Genomic DNA, 17242 nt, shown 5'->3' with positions numbered 1-17242 from the left:
TTGTTACATTGTTAACATGTGCAAAGACAAGACCTGAACTCACTCCTCAGAATTCTGAATTCTGAAAAGAAGACCCATGATCAAGACTAGAAGACAGGATGCGAAATCAAATGCAGACAGCTCAGCAGAGCCAAATTTGGATGCTCTTGAGTCTAGGTTGGAGAAGGCTTAAAGAGCAGGAAAGAACACGGAAAGCAGTACATCGGGCAGAGAAGAGAAAGTTAAGAAAAGAGAGTTAGCAGCGTCTCCTGTAGTCACAGCTGAGGAACAGAACAGCATTCTGGATGATGGGAAAAACAAAAAAACTAGCAAGAGTGACAGGCTGGCCACAAGGACAAGCAAGAGGCCATTTTATTGTAATCAACTCATGAATTTACAAAGAACCATTCAATTTATTTGTCGACATCGTGGAAAGCTAGTTATAATTCATAAACAGACTTCAAATTTCCTAGGAGAAACCTTTGTATTCTATTCTGGGCTCTAAAAATAAAGACGTGTGATATAAAAGAGACAACCATTTTTAACAAATGAGAAGTTTAATTTTCTTTTCAGTATTTAGATTTTTTTAACCTTCTTTATATGAAAAAACAAACCAACAAAAACATTCTTAAAAATAAAAACAAAGAAGCAAAACTGAATAAATTAAACAGAATAAACTAAAGGTGCTAAGGAAAAACCATCATGAAAACAATAACACACAAAATCCATAAATTGGCATTTGGTTAGGTTGGGTTGGGCCTGGCATAATGATATCATTTATATTTAGTGACAGTAACACCCCAGGAAATTCTACAAAGGTAATTTTAAGGATATTGACAGAGAAAAACAAACAACACAGATGAAGACATGCTTTTCCTTTGTTGATGCTAATTATTTTATGCCCCCCAACAACCCGGAACTTTTCTTTTAGAGTAATTGATAAACTACCCTAAAATTTGAAACCATGTTTTTTTGTCTTGCTAACAGATGTTTTCATAAGAATTAAAAATGCATATGAAAAGCCCTAACAGCATAAACAAAAAATGCTTATGAATAATAATAATGAAAAGTTTGATTTTGTACACATTATTTTATTAATTTCCCAAATTTTCAAATGTCAAAAATTAATTATTTTCACTTTATGTATTTTTGTAATTTTTTTCTTTAATTGAAAACACACTTTTTTATACAAGAAAATCTGATCAAGATTTCCCCTTCCCCAGTTCCTTCTAGATCCTGCATACTGCCTCACTCACCCAAATCCATGCCTTCTTTCTTTTGCTCTCTTTAGAAAACAAACAGGTCAAGAAAAAAAAACTAACAACTTACGTTTTTAAATATTTTACTCATGATAAATCAATAAACATGTCCTTGTTCAAAATTCTGAGAATCCTTTCCTCAGGTTCTTCTTATATAGTATTAGACCTAGCAAAATAGTGATATAGTGACAAAATTCCTTAACAAAAGATGTTGCTCATTATTCAGTCCGGCTCACACTTGTACGTCTGCAGTGAGGAATAGTAATCCCTATTATGTACCTATCTTTGTCTTAAAATGTTTACATATTAAGATACTTATTAGTGATGGGCTTCTGGCAGAATAGCCATAATTAACAACTTTAATAGATTATTTAAATTAAGGATGTTATTATTGATAGTAAAGAACCTAATGTAGGTAGGAAACACTAACTGGAAGAAAACTATTAGTCTTTTCATTAAGAAACACACTAACACCTTTGTGATGTGAACTTTGATATGCATAAGGTGAGTAACTGGCCAATCTGACTTTGAAAGAGCCCACACCCTTGCTTCTGGAATGACAAGTGCTGACCAAAACACGGGCAAGAGACACTTTGATCCTTATTTTATAACAAAACAATCACCCAAAACTAAATATTAACTATGTGATATAATTTGAGGCTAAAAAATGCTCAACTAAAAAACACTAGTTCTATGTGGCCCATATGCCAGTTTTATTATCCACCAACACACCCTCAGCAGCAATATGTTCAGCAATTAAAAGTCTGTCCTTCAACATTTTCAAAACGGCTTAATTAACATGCTATTCTTCTGGCTTTTTATAGTCTCAGTCTCAAAAAGAATAAAAGCATCTTGTTATATGTCCATGTCAATGATAAATTGTAAAGGACCCCTAAATCTTCCATACCCTATAAAGCTACCCACTTAGGGTATTTTCATATATTTCCTTTACTTTCTAAATTTGCAAATAGAAAATTTGTCAACAATGTATACATTTGTAATATATCAATTGTATAGGCACACTCTTGGAACATACATAACCTGACACTCTCTGGGGCTTTTTAAAAGAGGCAGTGCATTTCTTGTTGTCATCAGGATTTTGCTGTCACGGATTTTTTTTTTTTTTTTTTTTGGTTTTGATGGTAGATAAGTGTAAAAACCGTATTCAATACCAAAGTATAAAATTTAACATGAAGCTCTGAAGCTTCTGTTCTGAATACTGGTTCTATGTAGAAATCTACTTATTTGTATAGACTTTTGGTCCAGTTAATTTTATTGTATGACTTTTTTATTTATTTACAAGGTTTTTTTAAAATAATAAAGTTTATAAAATAATAACAAAAAACACTATCAGAAACACAACCTGTATTTTCTAAAAAATCACTCAGAAAAGATAAATCAGAATCATCTCAACATGGAATCCCAGCGTACCTGAAGAGCTCAGAAGATGGAAGACAAGATCCCACTTCCTACCTTCTAACAAATCTAGAAAGAAAATAACTTTATCTACAAGTGAGATACTTAATAGATTATACCAATTAAAAGAAGTCATTACTTTCACATAAAAAGTACACTTTTGTTTCTTTTCCTTATTTAGCAAAGTTGATGAAGTTTTTTCTGGTACCATGTATTTTTTCATAATCAACTTACCCATAGTTCCCCAAGTAAAAGATGCAAAATTCACTTCAGACCAAAGCAATAACTACTCAGCTTAGGGGAGAATTTTCTCTGTTATGTTTGACAAATTTAGTCAAAATGACAGTGTACTTAGATACACTGAAATCAGACAAACCTGAATTTTTAAATATAACTATATTGTAAATGCTTGTTTTGCCAGCTTGTGGCCATTACAGATTTTCTAGATTTTTTGCCTGCACCTCGTGCTTTCATGAGGAAGCTTGGGGCAGATAAAAGAGAATGCCTTCTTCTTGTTCCTGGACAAAATACAGAAGTACCTGCTGACAGAACCTGTTCATTCATTTCCTGGCTGCCAAGACACCAATAACACACAGAAACTATATTAATTACAACACTGCTTGACCAATGACTCAGGCATACGTCTAGCTAACTCTTACATCTTGAATTAACCCATTTCTATTCATCCTTGAGTTGTCATAATGCTGTGAACTACTGGTAAAGGTTCTTGGTGTCTTTCTCAGCAGCTACGTGGCGTCTCTTTGACTCTGCCTACTCTCTCTCTCTATTTCTCTTCCAGCCTGGCTTTGCTCTGCTAAGCCATTGACCAAAACTGCTTTATATACTAACCAATTAAAGCAACACATATAAAGAAGTACATCACACATCAAGTACATCCATAAGTTGGCACTCCAGTGCAATGCTCACATTCGACTTGGCCACAAAGAACTGGAAGATGGTATCTTCATCTTCTAAGTATTGATCTGGCCTGAAAGGAACATAGGTGACTGTTTTAATCACTTCTATGTTCAAATACACAGCATTATATTTTGTTAGCTCTTACTAAGAGAAGGTGAAACTTCAAGGAGAATTGAAGGGAGGAAAAGGCTCCTAATGTCAGGTGAGAATCACCAAAAACACATCAATTTCTCTACTGTCATATCATTTGTATTTTATCTGATATGGAGGGCTGGAAGCAGTCCACAAATTTTTCTGATGAAATGGAAAATACCTGGTGTGATTTAAGAGACTGAGAGTTGAGCTGAGGGCTTCAGTGGAAAGTGAGGTGGCTTGGTCCTCTCAAAGAAAAGAAGAAAGGAATTTCTATATTTCCAGTGTAAAAGTGAAAAATAAAGATGTCCTTTTTCTCTGACGGGTCCTGCTAATGTCTTTTGGAGACATCTTTGAAAAGCAGATGATTTTCTAAAACTATTCTTTTTCTATGGGGATATTTCATATGACACTGATGTCTGAGTGCCAGAAGGCAGATAGTTTAAATATATAGCCACAGTTTAGAATGGAATATTTTATGTTTCATAAATCTTTATAGGCTATCATCCTGTGTGATATATTTCCAAGAACATTCTTGTCACTTAAGGTAGCTTTCATCATAAAAGAAGTTAAATATGGTGATGTCCCCTAGCTGCTGGCTTTTAGAGTGAGCTTTCTAAATGCCAGTAGGTTTAGAATAGTAATAGCCGTAAAGTGTGGGCTTTGCTCTGCTCTTTCTCTGGGTCTTTGTTCTGGGATCACCAACTTAATAACAAAGCAGAGTATGAGTTGCTATCTTTCTTTTTCTTCTATTTTGAAACTATAATGTGATTACATCCTTTTCCCCTTCCATTTTCTCCCTCCAAACCCTCCCATATACCTTCTTGCTGTTTTTCAAATGTATGTCCTATTTCATTAATTCCTTTACATGCATATGCATGTATATGCCTGGTCAGTCTATGTAACATTGAAGTTATGGATACCAGCATAATCCCTAAGGCAAATCTAACCATCTGTCCTTATGACCACAGAGTTCAGTCCTCATTTTTCTTCAAGGAAACTTCTCTGTGTGACAGGAACAATTACAGAAAATCACAACCTATCAAAATTCAGAGTATAAATTTCTTTGTGAAGACCATGTGATCTTCTAAACACACTATCTATGTGGGCATGGTACACATACCTGTAATCCGCTGGGATGCTGTCCACCAGACTTCTGAGGCAGAGGTAGGGGAACTGTGAGTTCAAGATCAAACTGGGCACATAGTGTCGCCTTATTGAGATGCATTGGGAGGTGGAGGAAGAGAAACATGTTCTCTGGATATTTGAAGCCAAGTTTGTGTATGAAAACTGTTCCCAGAAAGGATAGAACTAACTCCTTGTCCATTTTGCCTCTCGTTTCGTTGGATGAATGTTAGAAATTCCTAAATAAGTCAGCTAGTCACAATAGTCTAAGGACCTGAATCTGTGCGTTGACAGGAATGAAGTGTTTGATACGATGAAGTCAGTTTATTGCTTATTATTACACAACTAGGAATGAAATATTTCTACGCAAGATCAGAAACATTCAGATTTTCCAAAGCACAGTCAGTGCCAGTCCATTTTCTTTTCTTGCTGAATAATCTTAAGGGAGATGAGAGAAGGAATTTCTGACAGTCACCATGGAGCTGTTTCCCAGTCAAGAAGTAACTGTCAGCCGAGCAGCTGACATGTCAGTTATATGAGAACAAAGGAGGATGTATGGATTTGGGAAGAATGAAAGGACAAAGCGTGTGGAGTATATGAAAGGGACAATACATGAGCAAATTGTTCATCAACTGTTAGGGGAATACCTATTGGTTCCTGTTAAGAAGAAAATACAAACTCACAGAAAGAACAAGTAGTGAAAATAACACTGCACGGGTTCTAAGTGAGCATCAAATGCGTGGCTAAGGGTTTTTGTTTGGGTTTTTTTCCTTTTTTTTTTTCAATCTTGCAGTGTAATCGGAGATTGGAGTTTTACATGTACTCAGAGCATGCTCTACATCAGTCCAGTAAAATGTCAAGCTACCTGAAGTAATGTCGGACTGCCTAAAGTAAAAAACAAAAACAAAAAATCCTTCCTTTCTACATAAGTACAACAAAATGCAAATATTAGAGCCAAGAGGAATGGCTTGAGAGTAACTGTCCAAGTCCAAAGAACTTCCTGGAAAATCCACTTGTTTATGTTCAATTTAAAATCATTTCTGCACTGGAGGAAAACTGCAAAAAAAAATGGTCCCTGGATCTTTCCTTTTACTTTCTTCTTAATGTAAAAATTGTCTACAGTTGGGCCTTTGAAACTAAATCTCTGGACAGGCAGCTTGCTTGAAAGACTTCTATGATTTCATTGAGAGTCTGAGACGCAAATAAACCTTGAAGCAAGCAGGATCTCTGTAAAAGAGCTTATGGAACAAAACATTCTGAAAGGAACACAGATAAAAGTGGGAATCCAATGTGAATTACGATGCGGAATGTTTTCTGTGTCACCATGTTCTATGGCTCTTGGAAAACTGTGATATAAAGTTGAACCTGAAGAGCTGGCCAACGTAACAGTCTTAAAGAAATTTGTTAGTTCTTGTAAAAATATTTTAAAAATTTATGCATATAAAGATAGTGAGTTCTTTTTAACCAAAGTATTGAAAAGAACAAGTGATTCTAGCTAGAATATATTTAGAATATATATAGTTATTATATAATATGTTATATAATATATTAGGTTTGTTTCTATGATAATAAATTTCATTTGTAACTTAAAAATAAAAGTGTGAATTTGATATGAAATATATCCTGATAGAGGAGTGTCTAGATTATTTATCTAAGAGTACAAGTAAATAAATACCACTAGATTGCAATATCAAAATTTATTCAGAAAATAATGACAAGTTAGTTTTGAACTATAAAAATTTGTTGTAAGCTGTCCAGGACACTGGGAAAGCCTTAGACACAATGCTTTCTGGAACTGGAGTCCCTGATTGAAATTATTAATGTTAAAAGTATTAAAAATTCTTCCTCGACGTCTGTTGGCCTGTCTATACCATTGAACACAAATGTTAGGTTTCTCCTTATATACTCTAGCATGTGACATAAACACTGGTGGTCCTAAAGATCACCCTAAAATATGAATAATCACTCAAAATACACACAGGATGTATGTTAGAATGCTGTGCTTACAATTAACTTAATATAGTGAAGAAGCATGGAAAGAAATCCAGCAAATGAAGTGACATGTAGCATAGCCCAGGATAGCCCATTCAGGATTGAAACTGACCCAAACTCCCACCTAAATGACAATGCTAGTATAGACTATTCAATGTGTCCCATACCCCACAGGAGCACAAAAACGTGTGAGGTGACAGGACTTTCCAAAGGTTTACAGTTGGCCTCACAGGAGCTAAAGGCAAAAGCCAAAATTCTCTCAGGGTAGATGGACCCTAGACTATACAAAGTTGAACTGGTGTGTCCCTGAAACTTCCTGCATCTATAATCACTAGGAAAGCATGAACTTCCGATTCCTAAATCCTTCTGGAGATACATCGACTAAAAGAAGTTTTAGTTAACTGTTTGTTTCAAATAGCACAGGTGAATAGACTACATACAGAAGAAAATGTACTTCAATACACCGTGCTTACTAAATAATGAGATGACTTTGGGGGAGAAAGGAAAACTGATCAGTAAACATGTTAGGGCTAGTGGCTAATACAGAAAAAGTATTTTCTACTTGATCTCTTACCTATGACTACGTGCATATTTTCTGAAACTGAGACATGTTAAATTTATGCCTCTGGCTTCAAAGAAAGTCAATGTATACATTTTGTTGAATCTCCTTTGACTCAAACACAAAAATGGTCCCTGCTTAATATGGTGTATCAGGTGGCAATCATTTCACCTGTAACTATAGAGGGCAGTGGTTCCAACCTCTTGAGCTAAGATGGAAGGTACTTTGTTTCTCAAGGTTCAAAGTGTGTGCTTGCTACAGCACTATTCGGATATCCTATAGTGCTGGCTGCTCCCTGAAACCCAGCTCCTTGCTATGCAGTCCAGTGATCTGAACCTCTTAGGATGGATTCTCATTATGCCCTGTTTTACAGAGAAATATTTCCTAGTATATTGGAAGTTACCTGGAGTGTAGATTCTTATTTCCTTATTATACTGAAAAAATGTACTTGTATTTAGACTAATTTTGTTACAGAGGTTCATTGGGTTAGTGGAATTGATTGCAAAGGAAACTTTCAAAAATGATGCACTAGCCACTCGATCATGGTTTTAGGATGCTAGAAAATATCCTTAGAAAATTAAATTTCCTGATTAATAGTTGGAGTCTATTCTAAAAGAATCAGACTTGGCTTGCAAATTTTACAAATCAAGCAAGGCCAGAGCTTCATACTTATAAATCTTTTTTTGAAATATATATTTAAGCAATTAAAAATTATTTATCTTTTCACTTAAATTAATTTTTAACTTCTGGAATATGATGATAGACACATAGAAACCAAATTAAATTATTGATTTTCCTAGACTATGGTCAATAAATTTTAGAATGAGAAACACTTAAATCTCAGTTCTAAACATTATTAAAATAAAAACTATTTCTTTTAACTTCATTTGTACACTCTAACACTATGAAATTTGTGTGACTTTAAAAAATTTAAATTCTATAATTTAATTCAGTTTGAAACTCTAAACTTTGGAAAATATAAAAATATCCAAGCTCGTAATTAATAGTGTTAACCATATAACAACAAATTAACATTTCTGAGTTTACTTTAACAAGCATGTGACCTAGATATCACACATCAAAATCAGATTTTATGCTCACATGTACATAAAGTACATAGTAACTTTATAAAGTAAATTTTTAAATTCTAATGTCCACTAATTATTGTTCAATAGATTAAAAACTTATTTCAAATTCCATGAACTTTTATAATACCAAGGGTTGAATAAAATAAAGATCAGTATATTTTTTTTGTTTCTAGTTTAATATCCTTCTTAGAAGTAACACAATGGAAAACTACATGCTTAAGAAAAACATCTGAAAGAATAAGTTTCTCTAATTATTAGTTGGTATTGCTCATACTATCATGTCCACAGCAAAGTTGTGCCTGATTCTTTCTTCTGTTCATATTATGGTTTGCCTATTAATTAATTGCCACACTTACAACAGAGGTCATTCTATGATCTGCACACCAGAGGAACATAGTCTGGAAATGATGAAATACCAGAGATTTTTAACCATGAGTGTTCAGTTTGAAATACTAAATTTCAGTTTCTGAAGATATTTGTGCTACTATTGAATACATGAACATATTTTTCTTTTGTTAGGCAAGTTTCTGTTTTCATTGATCATAAAACACTGGGTTGAGGAGAATTTCTAATCAAATTATAAACTTCACTCAGAAGGCACACACACATACACACACACACACACACACACACACACACACCCCACACACCAAATCTCCTGAGTCCTTTTATTGTTGCACATGTAACAATAATAATCAAATGAAAGGTCATGAATTTGAGAGGGAATTATGGGAGGGGACACAGGAGGTGCTGGGAAGGAAAGCGTGGGCTGGGAATGATGTAAGAACAGCACTCACAGCAATGGAAAAATTGTAAATTTAAAAATTAAAGACTTTTAAACTATCTAAACGCATATCTTTCCTATTAAATTGTACTGTGGCCGAGTTAGGTCAAAGTCACATGTGAGATCTAGAAAGGGTGTGGGGGGGTTAGTGAAGGAGCTCAGCAGCTAAGGGCCCTGACTAAGGAGCTAGATGAGCTGAGGTCCATACCCAGGGAGGACATGGTGGAAGGAGGGAACCAGCTTTAACAAATTGTCGTCTGACCTCGACACGGGCATACATGGCCCTCTCCACCCCCCATACACATGTACACACATACACACCCAGACAAACAGACACACATAGACAAACAGACACACACACACACACACACACACACACACACACCAATGGATGTAATAAATATAGAGGCACCTGATTCTAGGAGATCTGGAGTTCCTCAACTCAGATTCATTAGTTTTGTGGGTAAATAGATTAAAACAAGGTTCCTGGGAAGCTGAGCTAGAAGCGGTAGTTCATACCTAACTTCTCTACTATAAATCTACTGCATGAAAGGATAAGTGAATATAAGTATAGAATTTTCTCTTCTTCATGAACTCCTTCTCCCATTCTCCATAATACAGGAAAAACTACCACCCAATCTAATGGATTTTTATAACTGGTATCTCAAGTAGATTTATTCATTTTTAATTAATATAGTCACATCGCTTCTTTCTTCGCTATTCCCTCTTCTCACCCTTTCATATATCCCCAGTACCTCTCATAGTCATTATGTATTCACGTTTATACATACTTAAACAAAAATGAATAAATGCATAAGTACAACTTCTTGAGTGTATTTAGTGTTGCTTGTATATGTTTCCAGGGCTGACCAGTTGGTATTTGCTGACCAACTGAAGACTACTCTCTGAGAAAGACCAATTTTTCCTCTCTCAGCACTTGTTAAGTGTTTCTAGTGCTTTCTTCAGGGTTGGTGCCTTGTGAGTTTTCCATGATCGACATTGGCATGTCAGTTGGTTTTGTTCCTGTTTAGGTCTTGTTTAGGCAACCATAATACAGGGATTTCATGAGTGCAACTTCCCTGGAAATTTTCATTCCTCTTGTCCTCTATCTCTTACATATATTAGCAAAGTGTACACATAATCAATAAAACAAACAGTGTGCTTGTGCTAACACAATGAAGAAGATGTGCGCCACAGAAGAGCATAGACTTTACTCAGCCATTGTAGGTTTGGTTGATTCTAGTCTTCAGGAGCTTGGGGAAACAATGTACCAGTACCCAGAACTAAACACTATTTGAAGGACCTAAAAAAGTTTCCAGAATACTGAAAGAATAGAAACATGTATAAGACATTTGCTCTATTAAGTTTAGAATAGAAACAAAGCAGAATTTTGTAAGTCAGATGACTTTTTATAAGAAATCACGCACGCACACGCACACACACACACACATACACTCACACACACACACACACACACACACAGCATGATCCATTGCTCCATGCTTAGAGTCTTGGAGTTCCAATTTCGGACTCACAAAAGCTGAGATATAATGTCAGACATAGTAGTACTGAACACTGGGAATCCTAGAACTTAGGAGTTCTTGACAGAACCACATTTTGTACGACCAATCAGCATCACATAAAAAGATCCGGTCTCAAAACAAAACAGAAATAGTGATGTTAGCTGTGGCTTTCTGATTGTTACAAAGGATATACTCAATTTCCTCCACAATGCTTGAGGGCTTCATGCAATTAATAAATGCAGTGGTCTAATAGATATTGGTCTGTAGAAACCAATGACAATCTCATCTTAAAAGCATCAAAACTGTTGCGGGGGGGAGCATTTTATTGTTGCATTTTATATGATATTATTGCCTGTGCTGAGGATTGAATCCCCACCAGAATCTTATTTGAATTTTAACTAGTATCACAGAAGAGTTCACAGTAGAAAACAAAATTTGGAAACTCATCCATGCTTAGAGAATTGTTCTTTTCCTCCCTCTTGCTTCTCTTAGGTTACAATTATGCACGCCTGTTCAAAGCGCCTTGAGTAACTTTTACTTGAGGTCCCATATATTAGCAAATGCTTGAGAGCTCTCCAAGATAACCACAAACCCATCATAAGATAATTAGCCTTCTGCCTAAATTAAACTTGTGAGTACTTTTTCAAAAAAAATTGCAGATCTCTCTCATCTAGTTGTCTTCCCTTTTTATGGGGAATCCATAGATGCCCTGAATCCTTTCAGATCCTGATTAAAGTGGGTATCTCAAACACATATTTCTGGAAAGCTTACCAGTTTTGTTAAGGCAACAAGAAATGTTGTGTCTGCCTTACTTGCTCAAGTAAAATACTAAAATTGCATTTTCAGCAACATCTACTGTGCTAGAGACCAGGAAACAGGATGTGTGCTAATGTTTGCACAACAAAAGCAAGATGTCCCCTGAAAACAAGCAAGTTCATGTTTTGCATGCTTGGTGCTTTACTGTGAGCCTTTGAAAAATAACCTGTATTTTCAGTACTGGCTGATTAAGGTTTAGATGATTGCAATATAAATCTGGGCAATTTTCTATAGTCAGAAATTTTATAAATTTTCCTGTGTTATCAAAATTCATTTACTGTTAAAATGAATGTCCATATATCTGTGTTGTTTACACTTACATTGGAAATTGTATAGCTGCAGTCATTTTCACAATTGATTTATTTCATCTTATATAGAACTAAATATATACATATGACAGGGAGGGTTGAAGGGGAGAGAGGAGGAAGGAACAAGAGTGAGGAAAAAATATAGCTCAATTAAAAACAATAAAGTATAAAAATGAACTAAATATAGTTAATAATTATAATTTGGGGGCTTTACATCTCCTTATAGAAGTCTGTAACCAAGAGTAGAAACTTAAAAAAAATTGTCTCTTTCTCTATTTCTTTTCTATGAAGTAATATAACACTTTAATAACTATTATATATTTTGCAATGCATATTAATTAATTTAAACTCAACTATTTCAAACAAAGGCATTTAGTTTTTTTAGCAGACTGATACATTGGTTGTTGAATTTCATATTTCATTGTAAAATTTTATGTCAGCAAAATCCAACTGCGTGTGTTAGGAAATGTCAGCATATGAAAGTATGTACTCTGGTCTACTGATGTTTAAAGTGTCAACTTTTCATAGGATTTTTGCTTACATGCTATATTCTGAACAAATGAGATTTTGTCAATAGAGATGCTGCTACTCAGTAACATATGTGAACCCATGAAGAGTTCCTCGCTGGTCAGTACAGGCCAAATCCCTACTGAAAAATTTTAAAAATTTCATTAACTGAAAACAAATCAGATATGCAAGCATGATAGATTCTGGAAATAGCATTGCTCTGTATTCTTTTATTTGGCAAATATTTACTTGAAAATTATCTATGAAGATATATTTTCTGTCAAATTAAACAGTTACTGCCCTACCAGAAGGGGACTGCACTTAACATTTGCCACTCAGGGCAAATGATCTTCCAGTAGAAGCAGCAAAAAGACAATCAAATAGTCTCTGCCATTTGCCTTTGAAATTCGTTATTGCAGAGGGGGCAGAGGAAGCCCAGAGAGAGTTAAGCTTTGAGTGAACGCGTACTTTCATATGGGCCTGACTGTGTCAAGAACTCCAAGTCCTAAAGCAATGGGACAGTTGGCTAAGCTAACATGAGACAGGCTCTAGGGAGGCTGCAAATCTCTCCTTGGAAATAGGAGTGTGAGATTATGAATACTAATGGAAGATTGGTGCATGCAAAGACTACAGCTCTGGAATCTCTGGAGCCTGAGACGGCTCACCTACAGAGACCTCTTACAGAGGCCAGCTAACTCATTCCTCTGTGCAGTACATAAAATCATTCTAAGGTAGTTGAGTGCTACACTGGCAGAGAATCTTACTCAATTCCACCTTCACTGTATGTGTTTCTGAGTTAACTTCATTCCCTCTGATTCTACCAAGGACTCGGGCTGTGTGGGTTGCATCATCATCATCATCACCATTATATGTGTATGGGTATTTAGTGTGAATTTATACCTGTGAACCACATATGTGTCTGATGCCTGTGGAGCCCTGAAGAAGCAGGTATTAGATCTCCAGACCTGTATTTACCGATGGTTGCTAGCCATCGTGCAGGTATTGGGACTCAAACCCAGATTCTGAAGAGTGCTCAGTGTTCTTAACTGCTGCTCCAACTCTCCAGCCTCTGCTGCTTTTATTAATCATCATCATATTGCCTAATGCTTTACAGGAAGATACACACACGCACACTCACACACACAAACGCAAATGTGCATATAGAAACACCCACGCATTTGTATATACCCATACTGATGCATCCCACACAATAAACAGTAAAGAAATACTGCAATTACAAGTAAAATTGTTCCAGGGGTGATAGCACATGCTACTAACCCCAACACTTGGGAGGCAGAGGCTGGAGGTTCTCTGTGAGTTTCAGGCCAAGTGGTCTACAAAGGAACCTCTGGGACAGTCAGGACTATGCAGAAAGCCCTGTCTCAAACAAAAAAAAAAAATAATAAAAATAAAATATTTAAATTTACAATGTGTACTACAGATAAGAAAACAAGCTTATAGAGGGAAAGGACTATATAATCATGTTTTTTGCTCTTCTTTATTAGGTTTTTCAAGGCAATTTTGACAACGACACTCACAGGAAAAATGTCATCGACCCTCCCATTTATGCACGACACATAAGAATCCTTCCTTGGTCCTGGTATGGAAGGATCACTCTGCGGTCAGAGCTGCTGGGCTGCACAGAGGAGGAATGAAGGAACTCCACATCCCACAATGCATTTCTTTATTTCCCTACAAGTATCTCCATGAAATGAACTGTGCAAAATCTGACGGAAGCTGAATGAGTTTTCTTTTACTCATGAAAAAGTGTTCAAATTTACGGTAGGCTACTAACTGGCTTTTAAGGAGTTCTTAGCCTGCCTCTTCAATAACTTAATTTAGTTTTTATTGCACAACTCTCTTAAGTAACATCACACTATCTCTGAATTATAGTCCTCTTCTCTGAATTATATACCTTGGGTTGAAGTATAGTGGGCAAAGCAAGTCTCCCTTTTACAGCAAAAGTAAAGAAACTCATAGTTATCAGATGAAAGAGTTAAGAGAGATCTATGGTTACTGTTCAACCAACACTTATAAAACATGCAATTTTAGCAATAAGGTTTTTTTCTGTAACGAATTGGGTTACCTTGATTGTTTCCCTGTGCCTAACCCTATTAGTGTTTATTACAGAGACTTGGAGAGGAATATATTATATGCCATACCAATCATATAATAATTCTATTCTTATTTTCTTTACTTCTAATAAAAACTAAGCCTTTTATGTTCGTTTATATTATTTATATGTGACATAAATCAGTTATTATCTTTTCTCATTGAATTTTCACCCTTTATTTACCTGAATGTATTATGTTTATTCACATACATGGAACATCTGTTAATATTGAACATACATTCAACATGATTGGTTATCAGTAAATGGTTCTATATTAATATAAGTACATTGAACCTGAATTTTTATTTTTGAATGAAGCTCTATCTCATTTCCAAAGACCGTTTTTGAGAATCCCTTATCATTTAGTTTTTAAAAAAAAGAGCAACAAAAACACAAATCCCTGGAATTTAAAGTTTCATTTTTGTTTGAAATAATAGAATCATTTTGTGTGTGTTTAAGATGTTAGCAAATGTATGTGAGCCTAGTGCACAGCTTGGCCAAGTGTGCTCAACATATCCTTGCATATTCCCACTCTTCCTGTGAAATGAAAACCCCAACGCTGTTTGAAACCAGTGGTGGTTTCTCAAGAAAGCACATTGCAGAATTTGTGAGAAGCAATGTATTTACTAATGACAAAGTCATAAACCATTTTCAAAATGAAAATTGATTTCTATTTCTTTTGTGCTTCAAATGTCCTAGAAAACTAAGCAATTATCATAATAATTTGTTATTGATAATGGCAGAATCATTGATATATGTCTCTAATTAAAGCTCATGCCGCCTCTATAGATGCCCCCCACACCTAATTTACAATCCTTACAAGTATTTATTTTATAAGACCTTGACATAGAATTATTGGAGTTTTAAATTGAAGGTCCAGGAAAAGAAAGGATGGTATGTATATGAAATGCTAAGGCCCTGCAAACACTGCTATGTTTTGTTTTATTTTTCCTTTAATATGTGTGTTGTATAAGGAAAGTCACTACTGTTATGTGCTGTCTGTCCACGTGTTCACAGCATTTCTCATTGATGTAATTATGGAGTATTGTTCAATCACAGTCAAGAATTGAAAGAGAAAGTCAATCAGATTGCCATTCTAAGCAGCAAACTCATAGGTAACCATCAGGCCAAATGCTTGCCCCATGCCTACACGCTTACGGTATCAGATCTGTAAAAAAAAAAAAAAAGTGCTGATTTTCAGTATATAAAATGTTGAATAATATTCAACATTTCCTACAAACAAAGTGCCATGTCCTCAATACTGTTTTTCTATGTAATGTTTAAAATTATCAGCAAAGATGGGCAAAATAGTATTTTAAATTAAAATAGCATTCCATACAATTGCTTATGTCCTAAAAGTGCGGCTCTTGCTCACTAGTTCATGGTCCTTGTTCCTATCAGGGATAGCAGTACTACTAAATCTGAAGGTGTTTTACTTTGCAGATTCTTCATCTTTAATGTTAAATTCTAGAAATTATAAATAATATTTTATGTCAAAATACTTTCTCAAAACTATTCATGGCTTCATAAGATATTTTGAATTTTGTTCTCTTGATACCTGTTTAAAATTTGTGTTCCAGAGGAGTTGGGATTAATGGTATTTGCTACTGTTTGGAAAGTCAGTGAAAGATTTTCTCTTGCTTATGCACTTTCCCTCTGCTCAATGTGCTTTACATCACATGGCATGCCCAGTGGATAAGCATTTGTCAAGAAAGGATGCTCAAACTGAAAACAGTGGCAAGTACTGGGAAGTAGCTTTCATGTCAGTTGTATCCGTGGCTTCAAGCTGAAACATGATGTTTTAATTCTATTTACAAGTAAAATTTTACAATCAGCAGAATGAAGAAGAATTACCTAGTCTCATTTTAGTATATAATTTTCATGAGCTAATTATGTAATTTAGGATATTATTAATTAATTAACTTCTAACATATCCATTTCATTTATATCCCAATGTAATCATTTGTCACAGATACTAATTTCTACTTTAGGGTTGACTTTCTCTTTGTGAATGTCTTCATAAAGATAAGTATAAATTTTGAAGACCAGATATTAACGACTGTATCTTTGATAGACAACAAATTATGAAATATAGCATTGAATGCTGGTATCTGGTCTGTCTGTAAGAACAGTTATAAATAAGGTACACATAACTTTTGCAAATTATCAAGCTGTGTAATATTCCAAGTTGTTTTTTTTTCTTTGTAGATATACTTAAGTCATATAGAATGTTGTAAAATCAGTATGACCCTGTCTAGTCTTCAAACTTAAAATAAACTTTTGAAAAGCTACATTACTTTTGAAGTTGTCTTAATTAAACAAGTCTATCGGAAAACATAAACACATGGTGCATACTAACCTTGAACACATACTTTGCTTAATTTTTATTTATACATATCAACAAAATAGGTAAATAAAAATATAGAGATTATAATTGTTTTCAAATGTAAGACTGCACAAACATTTTATCTGAGATTATTAAAATATGTACATTCCTCTACACTTTTTACAGAAATTTTGCAGAAAATTTGCAAACTATTAATAATTCAATCATTTTTTTCTCGTGTATACTTAGGGTAGTGAAGTACAAGACTAGTAAATATGTTGTTATTAATATGATATTTCTACTACTTCTCTTATTCTTTCAGTTAACGATGCTCAGGAGTATGTTGAAGGAAGCCCTTTGGTAGTAAGCAATAATGAGACAATAATAATGTCTATTT

General features: G+C 34.8%; 1 protein-coding gene across 1 annotated transcript in view; it reads left to right on the top strand.

Annotated features, from left to right (window-relative positions):
* The window catches only part of Edil3 (EGF like repeats and discoidin domains 3), a 451612-nt gene extending 434802 nt beyond the window's left edge, over nt 1-16810 (top strand). Inside the window, exon 11 of the mRNA XM_005356525.2 lies at nt 13912-16810. Within this exon, the coding sequence (XP_005356582.1) occupies nt 13912-14061 (150 nt within the window). The 3' untranslated portion in view covers nt 14062-16810. The remainder of the gene's footprint in view (nt 1-13911) is intronic.
* The last annotated feature ends 432 nt before the right edge of the window (nt 16811-17242 follow it).

The sequence above is a fragment of the Microtus ochrogaster genome, chromosome 19 (genome assembly GCF_000317375.1).
Source record: "Microtus ochrogaster isolate Prairie Vole_2 chromosome 19, MicOch1.0, whole genome shotgun sequence".
In the NCBI taxonomy this organism is placed as follows: domain Eukaryota; kingdom Metazoa; phylum Chordata; class Mammalia; order Rodentia; family Cricetidae; genus Microtus; species Microtus ochrogaster.
The sequence above is the reverse complement of the archived record's forward strand: the minus strand, read 5'-3'. Positions and strand labels throughout refer to the sequence as shown.